General features: G+C 48.6%; 1 protein-coding gene across 1 annotated transcript in view; it reads left to right on the top strand.

Annotated features, from left to right (window-relative positions):
- Window positions 1-13,468, top strand: part of ELP3 (elongator acetyltransferase complex subunit 3) — an 87,642-nt gene extending 74,174 nt beyond the window's left edge. Inside the window, exons 12-15 of the mRNA XM_083178833.1 lie at window positions 331-396; window positions 2,637-2,864; window positions 3,296-3,377; window positions 13,161-13,468. Coding sequence (XP_083034959.1) covers window positions 331-396; window positions 2,637-2,864; window positions 3,296-3,377; window positions 13,161-13,237 — 453 coding nt within the window. The 3' untranslated portion in view covers window positions 13,238-13,468. The remainder of the gene's footprint in view (window positions 1-330; window positions 397-2,636; window positions 2,865-3,295; window positions 3,378-13,160) is intronic.
- Window positions 13,469-14,106: the final 638 nt, after the last annotated feature.

The raw sequence follows: 14,106 nt of genomic DNA, 5'->3' as shown, positions 1-14,106 counted from the left end.
GTGGGGGGATTACTGAGGTGACTGGGTGGGTCAGTAACCCGGAGGGGGATTCTGATGTGACAGTGTGGGTCAGTAACCCGGAGGGGGGATTCTGATGTGACAGGGTGGGTCAGTAACCCAGAGGATTACAAGGGAGGTATGTTACAGAGGGGCGTTACGGAGTTGGCAGGGGTGGCCTGTTCTCCATTTCTCCATGTCACATGACACGGGTGGCAGTGGGGATGACAGAGCTGCTGGTGTCGGCATACAGACACCTATGTACTGACTGTTGTATCCGCCCTGGTGACATCTTGCTGTAGACCTGATCTCTCTATTCTGCACCATACACAGAGCCGGGATGTCCGGACAAGAGAAGTAGGGATCCAAGAAATCCACCACAAAGTCAGACCGTACCAGGTGAGACCCAAGTACCTTACAGCATACCTGACCCTACTTATAATGGAGTCAGCCATGTTGTGCGCCTTTCAGTCCACTCAGAATCTCATTGAGGCATGAGGCACAAAGACCTCGCTGATTAGAAGCAAATGATTGCTTCAGCCTCCTCTCTGTAGGCCATTGGCCAGTGAACACCTACAGGCTTAGTATTATCAATGCCACCGTAACCACATCTGTGACTGTTCTGTGTCCCCTGACAGAGGAAGTAATCCGTCATCCCATCCCATCCCCCCCCCCCCCCCCCCCCCCCGCCGGGGAACCTGCCTATGTGGATGCAGTGGTTCCCCTCCGTCATATTACAGCTTCTAGTGCGTAATAAGCAATCACATTAGGAACGTCGCTATATGTTCTGAAATCTCATTAGTAACACATGCTTAGGAACCGGCGGACGTGCGCAGCCGCCAGCAGCAGCTGCCACAGACGGGGCGAGCCGGAGACGTCTTCTCGTTGCTCAGTTTATTTTTCGTTGACATATAATAAATGTAAATGACATTATTATTATTTTGTACTTTAATGCACATTCTCATCGGTATATGGGGACATTGCTGCCTATTGTAGCCAGGGGGGACAAATCCAATATTCAGCGTGACTGGTCCCTACAAGGTGAGTGATGCGGAGTACAGTGACAGAACTCAGACATTTGTCTGTGGGGGCTTATAACACGGACAGGCCCTATTGCTGTAATGATGCTCATTAGTTATATCACTAATATAAATGTCCGTCGTATTGGGTGTAAGCGGAGGTGCCAGCCACCCTTTGAATGCCAAGTGGGTTTGTCACAATAGGTGAGAAAATTGCCCAGCAAACATTTTTATTCTTCATAATGACCTGTAACGTTACTTATATAGGAAATATCATCTTTTTTTTTTTTTTACACCTCATTTTTATTTGAATTTATATAACAAATGTGAGCAATGTCGGCATTTTTAGCGGTTATTTTGCACATCTCTCTCAGATGCAAGGCGCTGCTGTAACAAAGCATCCGGTGGATCGGTGTTTCATCTGTTTATTGCGCTTTGGTCCAGACCTGCACGCATTGTACAACAGTGGTATGTATGGCCGATGGCTTGGTGAACACTGCCAAGCCAACGCATCCACAAGTCGCAGGCATCCCTTGAGCGTGATGTCAGCAATGCAGGTCCCCCCCCGTAACCTGTAACCTGGGTACAGAAATTCTAACAAAATAATCCCATAGGCAGTGGGTCAAAATCATATACCAGGGACAAGGAGCAATGGGGCAGATGTATTAAGCTTTAACAAGAGATAAATCCAAGGGTGATAAGGAGAGATAAACGTCCAGCCAATCAGCTCCTTACTGACCTTTTCAAACACCGCCTGTAACATGGCAGGTAGCAGGTGATTGGCTGGACGTTTATCTCTCCTTATCACCCTTGGATTTATCTCTTGTTAAGGCTTAATACATCTGCCCCAATGTTCCACGTGATGTATATAACAGAAGTGCAAAACTGCTAAATAGCGCTGACATAAGAATGACTACTATGTAAGTGGTAGACTGATACAGCGACTGTAGAAATAAACAATACAGACATATACTATCTATATTTGGAAACCATGTAAGCTCAGGGTATCGTTTGTCACCCTGGGGGATAACATTCCAAATGTATTGATCCACATTGTTTCACACCAATAACAACAGACCTCTGTGTGGCAGGGGGTGTAGTCAATAGTATTCGGAAAACACAATGTTATTGTTATCAAATATAGGATGATTGACTATCTTCCCCCGTATAGAAGTCAAGGGTTAATGCAGCGTGAAACAATGTGGATCTATAAATTAGGAACGTTCTCCCCAAGGGGAACAATCGGGACACCAGTCTTACAGTACATTCTTTCCTATAATAGGTCTATATGATTATTTTGTTTGTATTTCTGTTACCAGGTTATGGGGGGGCGCGCCTTGCTGATGTCACTCCCGAGCGACGCCAGCGCTGTTTGGCTGAAGGAATCTGCGCCAAGTGGCTGCCAGGCTGGGTTATTTGATGGGTTAGTACCCACTGTTGTATTATGTGTGCGGGTCTTGACCGCAGCGCTGAAACATTGGTCCGCCAGATGCTTTGTTGGCTACTTATTTCCGTTCGGAGTGCCGCCATCCCTGCCACTCTGTTAGTTACACCCGTGCGCTATCACAGACGTGGGGCCCCCGGCAAGCAGATATATTACTAATACTGTTATTTGTGCAGGTAGAGTTGATCCGCAGAGATTATGTGGCCAATGGAGGCTGGGAGACGTTTCTGTCCTATGAGGACCCGGAACAGGACATCCTCATTGGCCTCCTGCGTCTGAGGAAGTGCTCCCCGGAATCCTTCAGACCGGAGCTAAAGGGAGGCGTGTCCATCGTGCGAGAGCTTCACGTGTACGGCAGCGTGGTCCCTGTCAGCAGCCGCGACCCGTCCAAGTTTCAGCATCAGGTACAGATGTGTGGTCAGGGATATGTGACAAGTGCAGCTCACCGTCTGGCACAGTATGCTGGGGCTTTTAGTTCCACAGGTTCCTTAAACTGGCTTTATGGATTAATACCGTTTGTACTTCTCATCAATGAAGAATCCCAAAACACTTCTCTTGGTGTTCCCCCTGAGTGGGCAGGTCTGCCTGCGCTGGGTCTTGTAAGCAGTGTCTTAGCGTGACAGCGGCCATCTTGGAACAAATACTGGGATCGGGGAATCGGGATTGTTACGCTTGTTTAATATCCCTGATCCCCCAATCTTAACCAATAACAAGGTCTTTGCTGCCAGTAACTGTCACATCTTTACAGTAATGGTCAATTACCACAGGCATTCCTAGCGGTTACCACATGGGGGATGGGTGATACTGTAACGCGTTTCTTTCTCTCCACGCGCAGGGCTTCGGGATGTTACTGATGGAGGAGGCGGAACGCGTAGCCAGAGACGAGCATGGCTCATGCAAGATCGCTGTCATCTCAGGTGATTTCATATGTACTAACGTGTACTGTGTAATATATCATCATATCTGGCATCCATGTCCAAACTGTGGCCCTCCAGCTGTTGTGAAACTACACATCCCAGCATGCCGTGCCATCGTTTTAGCATTCCCTAATAGCAAAGCTGTGGCAAGGCATGATGGGACTTGTAGTTTCACAACAGCTGGAGGGCCATAGTTTGGCTATGCCTGTCTTAGTGGGATCAGTGGTGTCCGCACTAACCGTACTGTTCAATTGACCAGTATCTATAATCTCTGAGCACCAATCTAGGGAGGGATCGGATGCAGGCAGCTTCTGATTGGATGAGGAGGGACGCATGTGCCTTCCAATGAGAGACCGGCTGTTTCCCAGCTGCGTTGAATCCTCTTTCACAGCAATATCATTGCATTGTCCCCATCACCTGCGCACAGCGCCAGCCATACTGTGCACTAAAACAATATATAGACTAACCCTGGGGTAACCAACCCTAGTCCTCGACAGCTACCAACAGTGCATGTTTTGCAGGTCTCCTCACAGAATCACGAGTGAGCCGGAATCCCGACCACCACAATGCCGGCACCCATAGAGGGAGAACACAATAGTGTGCGTAGCGAGGCACCGGGCCCGCGGGGGGGTTCCATGGCCCCTCTTGTCGGGATTCCGGCATCAGTATTGTGACCTTCGGGATTCCAACCGCAGGGATTTCATACTGATCCCGCTGTGTGATGTGTGTAGTGGCAATTAAGGGGTTAAAGGAGAGCGTGATGCAAACCAGCAATATCATCTGATGATCATGGTTCTATTCCATGTGTCCTGTGCACCCTTCCCCTCCAGAATCCCTGCATTCTGCAGAATAATTATTGTTCCCTCGCTGGTCTTGGTTTCTAGAACTGCGAGCGAGCTGGTGTACACGTCTCCCATGTGTGTGGCACAAGGACAGCGCTTTACCCCCCCATCCCCGCACTGATAGTTTCTTTAATGATTGCCTAATGACACAGCGTGGTGATGTTTGGCTACCAGGTGCGCTGTGCCCAGATGCTGTGTCGTTTCGGAGTGCAAGCCCTTTTAATAAGTTGCAGTAATGAAATATGCAGCATTCACTGACGGTGCTGCCTTCTCCCTTTGTTCCGATCCCTGGCGCCATTGCACGCGGACCCTGAATATGAATCGCTCTTTGTTGCCAGGCCGTACCCAATAGGATGCGGCCTGTCTGTGACATAAGCGTCTCTGTACAATGACACTTTCACTGTTCGCACTCGTGTTATCTCTCCAGCGATGGCTGGTTCTCGGTAATGACGGGAACAGACCAGGCTCCCTTTACTTCTCCAGGAGATTATTTATCATTAAAAAACAATAAACAAATGAAAGAAAACCCTGTGAGTCATCGCTGATGTCCCCTCTGCCGCGATAACATTCCTCTGTCCATTCACGCCACCGCTCTGGATGTTCTGCGATAATGAAATCTTTCATGTGTCTGAATTAAAACGCAGTATCCGATCCCATCAGCCTGCTAAGCTGTCCTCTGATGGGTGAACGGCGGATCCTGGATTGCCCACGTTGCCTGCTACTGTCTCTTCATTCCAAGCCCACACGGAGGAAGCGGGTAACTTGTGCGATGATGCCCAGCGTTCAGAGCGGAGATTACAGCTGGCAAGTGCTGCACCAGTCACCCCGCCTCATACTCCCCTGAATGAGGCCGGGCACGGGGGACTGTGCCGCAGTGATCCAGGATCCTTGAAGGAGAAAATGAACATGGACATCAGCCAGGGAACGGGCAGAACTGGGCCGTGACTTTTCTGTAGTGCGTTACACAGCGCAGGTTGGCATCCACCAGTCCTGTGTATATGGGCGAGCTCCTGGCTGCTTAGCTCTTGGCGTGGCGGTAAGGACCGGCCACGGATCTGTAGTCAGGGCGTAAAACAAAAACGCTGTAAAATTCCTTCTTGTTCCCAGTGGCAGCGCTACAGGGATACTGGTATCGTCCCAGCTGGATGCCGGTCCTGTGTGACAGTCATCCGTAGATGGGGCAATGGCTGGCGTTCTCCCGGCTCCAAAACCCCTGGATTCCTCTCTGTCTTTGTGACATGACCTTATATCTGCCTGCCTTTGTCATATGTATTCTGTCTTGACTTCCATATGAGTCTTCAAGCCCCTCAGAGACTTCAGGAGTTGCGTCTCTGCCCCCCAATGTCCTCTGGCCATGGGTTGCTAGTACAATTGTAGTGCTGGTTCTACAATAATTACCACCTATAGCTACAAGGAGGCTGATGAGACATTGCAGTCACCCCCTGTCACTGGGGTCTGGTGACCGGATACACCCGGCTTTAAATTAATTTAAAACTCAGTCGTGATCCGGTGGAAAATCACCACTTTGTGTGTTCTCCTGTGACACCACTGAGAGGCTAGCACAGCCGCACGGCCTGCAGGATTGGTTCCCACGGTCACATGATGCGGTGTGGGACAGAAGTGTCCTCAATATGTTATTTCTGCCCCTCTCAATGCGCCAGATCCTGTGAGACGCTGGTGGAGTTGGGCGTCTTATTTTCCATGATGCGGATACTGTGTGTATTTGTGTGGTACTTGGCACTGTATGTCTGATTTGCAGCACTTGGACAGGGTGCAAATGAGACTCCAAATCTGTACACATGATGAAGCGGCCACTGGCATTCTCCGCGCCACTTCGCCTGTGCTTCCTATGCAGACACTGTCACACACCATATCCAGTCTTAGCACAGTCTCCTGGCGCATCCTAGTTGCCCCGCCTTTAGGGCCGCACTAGGTAGACATAGAGACATAGGGGGGGGGGGTTATTCAATACAGGATCCCTCCTGACAGCCATGATCCTGGCTCGTTTGCGTTTTGATCGACAGCTGAACGGCAGGCGGGATCTGGGGCCGGGATCGGGACAATCCATGGCCGTTATCGGCAGAACGGGCCTGACAGCTTCTAAAGTTGGGCCCGGTCTGCCGTGATCAGTGCTGTCGCTAAAGACAGCATTGAATAGGGTGCCGCCGCTATTTTCCCCCCGTCGGGAAAAGTGGCGGCACATTGAATACCACTTAGACGCTTGTTGATGAGCTTCTCAGGAGTTGGATCTGTTCTGGGTCCTGGTACATTGTGGTTGTGATAGCAGCAGTATATAGCCATTTCTGATTGGCTGCTGGCGTGTTATCCAATAGCGTTGCAGTATGATTATGTTGCGTGACTGCCGTCTATGTTGATTGCTTGGTTTTTAATGGCATTTCCTATGAGAAAGGCAACAAATTTTTTTTTTAAATAAAACTGCCGTGGCCCTTCATTGCGTTATTGTATTGTGTACAATTGGGGTAATGCGGACCCCCAATTACTGTACCCTGTGGACCTTCTGGTGACATCCTAGACATTGTTGACCGATCAGCCAGAGACCCTGTGAACGCTGTCAGATGTGTGCAGTCATGCACTTTTTTTTTTTCAGGATAAAAACTTTACGCGTATGTTTGGATCACAAAACACCTCCCTCTACTTGCCATATGGAACGTATATGCATTGCTGTTAGTGGTTGTTGCTTCATTGTTACGGCTGACCCGGTATTTAGGGGCATGCGGCCTGTCCGTTCCCTGAGAAGTGGTGGCATCGCTGAGGTTTCAGGCACTACTCAGCATCTTCACTTTTACAGACCTTTAACCCCCTATATATTAATATTTTGGAGCAGTGCTCATAAGAAAGCAGTTTATTAAATTGCTAGATACTAGTGAGGCACACGGTCCGTCATGTCTACGTTCCTCGTGAATTTACCATCTTGAATGTCCACAGAACAGAACAGAACAGAACAGTGCATTGTTGGCTACAGTGTAAGCTGCAGCTTCTGTCCATACAGTGTAGACATGAACAGGTGTCACTTCTCCGTACAGAGGAAATGAACAGTTTCTCTGGAAATGAACCTTGTCATTTAATAAATCAATTTACATATGAACCACGGCTCAATTGGCCTCACGCGTTACTCTGCTCCCTTATCGCTTGGCATTATAACAGCAAACATCTCTGGGATGGGAACATTCTCACAGCGCCGCTGTCTGTGTAAGCCGTGATCTGGGTGCGGCGGCAGCGGTGGTAACTTATGGCAGCTGTCGGCATTAAATGGCAGCGTTATTTGCACATACTTAGTAACACGAGGTTTGGGGATGTGGGACTGTATATACAGTAGGAGTAAATAAATCCCATGTAACGGATGTGTTCTGTAACATTTCCTGCCGCGTCCCTCCTGTTGCGTCACCGCACCATCTCAGAACAGCGGAGAAGAACACAGTGACCACTTACATGGAGGACCCGGCTAATATGGGACATATACTCCTAGATATTGATTTATTATTATTATATACTGTAACTGAGCAGCTCTACTGCATTTGTGGCACCTTATCTGTGTACGTGCCATGTCGCTGGTCAGCTGGTCCTACAATAACCGCAGGCTTACACCAAGTTGCTCTACAACCTTGCGTTGGGCTCTGGCTGTAGAATTTATTTTAATTCACTCTCAGAAAAGACAAATACATAATTTTTTACCTAATCTGGCTTTTCTGTAGGCTTTGTCCATCTGTCAATGAGCTTTCCTATTCCCTCATTAAAAAATGTTTTAGGCTGAGCTCCGGTCCATGAATGCCCCCAAGTCTGCCGTGGAATATTGCATAGGCTGATTTGTAAATGATTTGCAACATAATCCACTGCCACTCGTCTATCCAACAGAATCCGCTCAATGTTCATATCACTCGTAGACATGGACAGACGTCCGGCTCCTTCTTCATGGCTGACACTTCTCTAACCATTCATACACAAAACCCTTTCTCCATACTGTGTACAAAGTCTCCGATAAATATTGTCACCAGACGCACCCTCAGACCACAGATGTCACTGCAAGGAGGCCTGTGTGACAATGATACTGCTGCAGGAGAGATTGGGGGGGGTGTACTACAGATGACACTGTATGGGGGGGGGGGTGTTCTGTACTACAGATGTCACTGTATATGGGAGGGTCTGTACTACAGATGTCACTGCATGGGGGGAGGGTCTGTACTACATGTGTCACATATGGAGGGGAGGGTCTGTACTACATGAGTCACTGCATGGGGGGTCTGTATTACATGTGTCACATATAGAGGGGGGGTCTGTACTACATGTGTCACTGCATAAGGGGGAGGGTCTGTACTACATATGTCACTGCATGGGGGAAGGGTCTGTACTACATATGTCACTGCATGGGGGGAGGGTCTGTACTACATGTGTCACATATGGAGGGGAGGGGCTGTACTACATGTGCCACTGCATGGGGGGAGGGTCTGTACTACATGAGTCACTGCATGGGGGGTCTGTATTACATGTGTCACATATAGAGGGGGGGTCTGTACTACATGTGTCACTGCATGGGGGGGCTGGACTACATGTGTCACATATAGAGGGGGGGTCTGTACTACATGTGTAACTGCATAAGGGGGAGGGTCTGTACTACATATGTCACTGCATGGGGGGAGGGGCTGTACTACAGATGTCACTGCATGGGGGGAGGGGCTGTACTACAGATGTCACTGCATGGGGGGAGGGGCTGTACTACAGATGTCACTGCATGGGGGGAGGGGCTGTACGACATGTGTCACTGCATGGGGGGAGGGGCTGTACGACATGTGTCACTGCATGGGGGGGTCTGTACTACAGATGTCACTGCATGGGGGGAGGGTCTGTACTACATGTGTCACTGCATGGGGGGAGGGTCTGTACTACATGTGTCACTGCATGGGGGGTCTGTATTACATGTGTCACTGCATGGGGGGTCTGTACTACATGTGTCACATATAGAGGGGGGGTCTGTACTACATGTGTCACTGCATGGGGGGAGGGTCTGTACTTCATGTGTCACATATGGAGGGGAGGGTATGTACTACATGTGTCACTGCATGGGGGGAGGGTCTGTACTACATGTGTCACATATGGAGGGGAGGGGCTGTACTACATGTGTCACTGCATGGGGGGAGGGTCTGTACTACATGTGCCACTGCATGGGGGGAGGGTCTGTACTACATGAGTCACTGCATGGGGGGGTCTGTATTACATGTGTCACATATAGAGGGGGGGTCTGTACTACATGTGTCACTGCATGGGGGGGCTGGACTACATGTGTCACATATAGAGGGGGGGTCTGTACTACATGTGTAACTGCATAAGGGGGAGGGTCTGTACTACATATGTCACTGCATGGGGGGAGGGGCTGTACTACAGATGTCACTGCATGGGGGGAGGGGCTGTACTACAGATGTCACTGCATGGGGGGAGGGGCTGTACGACATGTGTCACTGCATGGGGGGGTCTGTACTACAGATGTCACTGCATGGGGGGAGGGTCTGTACTACATGTGTCACTGCATGGGGGGAGGGTCTGTACTACATGTGTCACTGCATGGGGGGTCTGTATTACATGTGTCACATATAGAGGGGGGGTCTGTACTACATGTGTCACTGCATGGGGGGTCTGTACTACATGTGTCACATATAGAGGGGGGGTCTGTACTACATGTGTCACTGCATGGGGGGAGGGTCTGTACTTCATGTGTCACATATGGAGGGGAGGGTATGTACTACATGTGTCACTGCATGGGGGGAGGGTCTGTACTACATGTGTCACTGCATGGGGGGAGGGTATGTACTACATGTGTCACTGCATGGGGGGAGGGTCTGTACTACATGTGTCACTGCATGGGGGGAGGGTCTGTACTACATGTGTTACTGCATGGAGGGAGGGTATGTACTACATGTGTCACTGCATGGGGGGAGGGGTCTGTACTACAGATGTCACTGCATGGGGGGAGGGTATGTACTACAGTCGGGCAAAAAAGTATTTAGTCAGCCACCAATTGTGCAAGTTCTCCCACTTAAAAAGATGAGAGAGGCCTGTAATTTTCATCATAGGTATACCTCAACTATGAGAGACAAAATGAGGAAAAAAAATCCAGAAAATGACATTGTCTGATTTTTAAAGAATTTATTTGCAAATTATGGTGGAAAATAAGTATTTGGTCAAAAACAAACAAGCAAGATTTCTTGCTCTCACAGACCTGTAACTTCTTCTGTAAGAGGCTCCTCTGTCCTCCACTCGTTACCTGTATTAATGACACCTGTTTGAACTCTTTATCTATATAAAAGACACCTGTCCAACACTTCAAACAGTCACACTCCAAACTCCACTATGGCCAAGAGCAAAGAGCTGTCAAAGGACACCAGAAACAAAATTGTAGACCTGCACCAGGCTGGGAAGACTGAATCTGCAATAGGTAAGCAGCTTGGTGTGAAGAAATCAACTGTGGGAGCAATTATTAGGAAATGGAAGGCATACAAGACCACTGATAGTCTCCCTTGATCTGGGGCTCCCCGCAAGATCTCACCCCGTGGGGTCAAAATGATCACAAGAACGGTGATCAAAAATCCCAGAACCACACGGGGGGACCTAGTGAATGACCTGCTGAGAGCTGGGACCAAAGTAACAAAGGCTACCATCAGTAACACACTACGCCGCCAGGGACTCAAATCCTGCAGTGCCAGACGTGTCCCCCTGCTAAAGGCAGTACATGTGCAGGCCCGTCTGAAGTTTGCTAGAGAGCATTTGGATGATCCAGAAGAGGATTGGGAGAATGTCATATGGTCAGATGAAACCAAAATAGAACTTTTTGGTAACAACTCTACTCGTCGTGTTTGGAGGAGAAAGAATGCTGAGTTGCATCCAAAGAACACCATACCTACTGTAAAGCATGGGGGTGGAAACATCATGCTTTGGGGCTGTTTTTCTGCAAAGGGAACAGGACGACTGCTCCGTGTAAAGGAAAGAATGAATGGGGCCATGTATCGTCAGATTTTGAGTGAAAACCTCCTTCCATCAGCAAGGGCATTGAAGATGAAACGTGGCTGGGTCTTTCAGCATGACAACGATCCCAAACACACTGCCCGGGTAACAAAGGAGTGGCTTCGTAAGAAGCATTTCAAGGTCCTGGAGTGGCCGAGCCAGTCTCCAGATCTCAACCCCATAGAAAATCTTTGGAGGGAGTTGAAAGTCCGTGTTGCCCAGCGACAGCCCCAAAACATCACTGCTCTAGAGGAGATCTGCATGGAGGAATGGGCCAAAATACCAGCAACAGTTTGTGAAAACCTTGTGAAGACTTACAGAAAACGTTTGACCTCTGTCATTGCCAACAAAGGGTATATAACAAAGTACTGAGATGAACTTTTGTTATTGACCAAATACTTATTTTCCACCATAATTTGCAAATAAATTCTTTAAAAATCAGACAATGTCATTTTCTGGATTTTTTTTCCTCATTTTGTCTCTCATAGTTGAGGTATACCTATGATGAAAATTACAGGCCTCTCTCATCTTTTTAAGTGGGAGAACTTGCACAATTGGTGGCTGACTAAATACTTTTTTGCCCGACTGTACATGTGTCACATATGGAGGGGAGGGTATGTACTACATGTGTCACTGCATGGGGGGAGGGTCTGTACTACATGTGTCACTGCATGGGGGGGCTGGACTACAGATGTCACTAAATGGGGGGGGCTGCCATTGTTTGATATGTAGAGGTGACAGATACCACACTTGGGGTCAGAGCCCCCCCGCTTTGCGTTCCCCAGCATTGCATTAAGCGAGTTAATAATGAACCCGTATAAATGGAATATATGAACGAGACGAGTCGTCTTTGTCGGACTCAGGCGGAGAATAATTGTCCTGACTACGTTCCCTGCGCTGACGCGAGGCGCGGATACAGCGAGGTTTAATCACTTTGAACTTTGTCACCAGCTCTTTGTAAGAAACATATTTTTAGAAAAGGACAAACACATTCTCACAAGATAAAGTATAGACCAGACAAAGAACTGGGGACAATGCCGTGTAATTTAACATAATAATGATACTTTCTGCATTGGCCTTAGAACCGCAGAAGTTCTGCAGAAAGTTACTTATTGTTGTGCGCAAGGTGTAATTATATCGCAGGTAGTGACGTGTCCTCTGCCGTCTGCCTGGGAAACAGCAACGTTCTACATATCATACATTAAGGGTTTAAAGGAGCAGGCTGCCTTATGTGTAATGGGAAACAATTCGGCATCTGGTTCTCCCTTTATAGGTAACCATCATTGTAATTATTAAACCGCAATCTACCATGGTTCTCTTCGGTCCGATCACTTTGCAATTTGTTAATTGATAAAAAATAAACGATATAACACGTCTATTTACGAAAGCGTTGTTACTTATGCAGTGTTTTTTTCACCCGTCTAAAACTTTTGCACAGTACCGTATGTATTTCAATAACTTTTGCTGTGCTCAGTGGCGTCACCTATAGGGGTACGGGACGGGGGTGACACTTAAATGGTGGCTGCTGCTCACTAATAGTAGCCCAATGTTGCATTGTAACAATATATGCAGCATCTGGCTCCTGTCAGTGTAGGAGCAGAAACTGTGGCCACAGCAGTCCCCGGGAATATCTCCCAGACCCTCGGAATGGTAAGATTTTGGAGGGTTTGGAGGAACCCACACCCTTGCTATGCTATATATTTTAGATTTAATGTCCAGGACTCTTCAACCCTGCCACTTGGGATATGCTGAAGAATTTGCTGGCTACTGTATGCAGAGGCAGATTTAGCCCTCACGGGGTTAAAACTAGACCACTGCCATCTGCGTATTGGTTATTACACGTTTGTTATTTCTCATTTCTCCAAGAGCCGATCCCCGTCGACATATATGTTTCCAGAGTTGCTGACCTGTTGATTTTGTTTTCCCTCAGGTGTCGGCACTAGAAATTATTACAGGAAGATTGGGTATGAGTTGGAGGGGCCGTATATGGTGAAGAGACTGGACTGAGCCGTGGGGAGAAGGGCCAGGAATGAGCAGTGACCCCCTCTCAACACCCCCCCCACCCCCCCCCCCCACCCCCCCACCCCAGGGTCTGGCCCCTACGGAACAGCCTAATGACAGCCTAGCAGCTTGTATCTACCAGGACGAAATATTTTACAGAACGGATTTCTTGCATCTTAAATTGTTACAGAGACCGCTATTTTCTATTTATATGCAAATAAACGCACACAATCCATATATTGTTGTTATTGACCTGGTGGTCTGCCTGCGCCCGGCGTCACATGGTTACAGACCACGGGTGCATTAGAATATCTGAACGGATGTATGACTGTGGAATGGGGGCAGGATAAATTATCTGGGCACAGACAGAAGTGACCATCTGACAGAGGTAAGCTGCATACACACTGGCAGCCGGGTCGCTGAGTGGCAGCTTCACTTCACAAATCCCGGGTTGCTGCCGACATTTGCGATTTGAAAGGGGTATATGTTACTACTGAGCTTCATTGTTGGACAGTAGATTCTTGGCATTCTGATATACCACTTATTTCCTGATATACTCTGTGCTGCTGGGGACCCTGCTCCTCCCACTATATAAAGCTCAGTCTGTGGCTTCCTGCTGCCCCCATTCCCCTCCTCACATCATGTCACTGCCCCTGTCACATGCAGCCCTGTCCTCACTGACACATCACTCATCTCCTGATATACTCTGTGCTGCTGGGGAACCTGCTCCTCCCACTATATAACTCTCAGTCTGTGGCTTCCTGCTGCCCCCATTCCCCTCCTCACATCATGTCACTGCCCCTGTCACATGCAGCCCTGTCCTCACTGACACATCACTCATCTCCTGATATACTCTGTGCTGCTGGGGAACCTGC

This window comes from Crinia signifera, chromosome 3 (assembly GCF_055691185.1).
Source record: "Crinia signifera chromosome 3, ASM5569118v1, whole genome shotgun sequence".
Classification (NCBI taxonomy): Eukaryota; Metazoa; Chordata; class Amphibia; order Anura; family Myobatrachidae; genus Crinia; species Crinia signifera.
The sequence above is the reverse complement of the archived record's forward strand: the minus strand, read 5'-3'. Positions and strand labels throughout refer to the sequence as shown.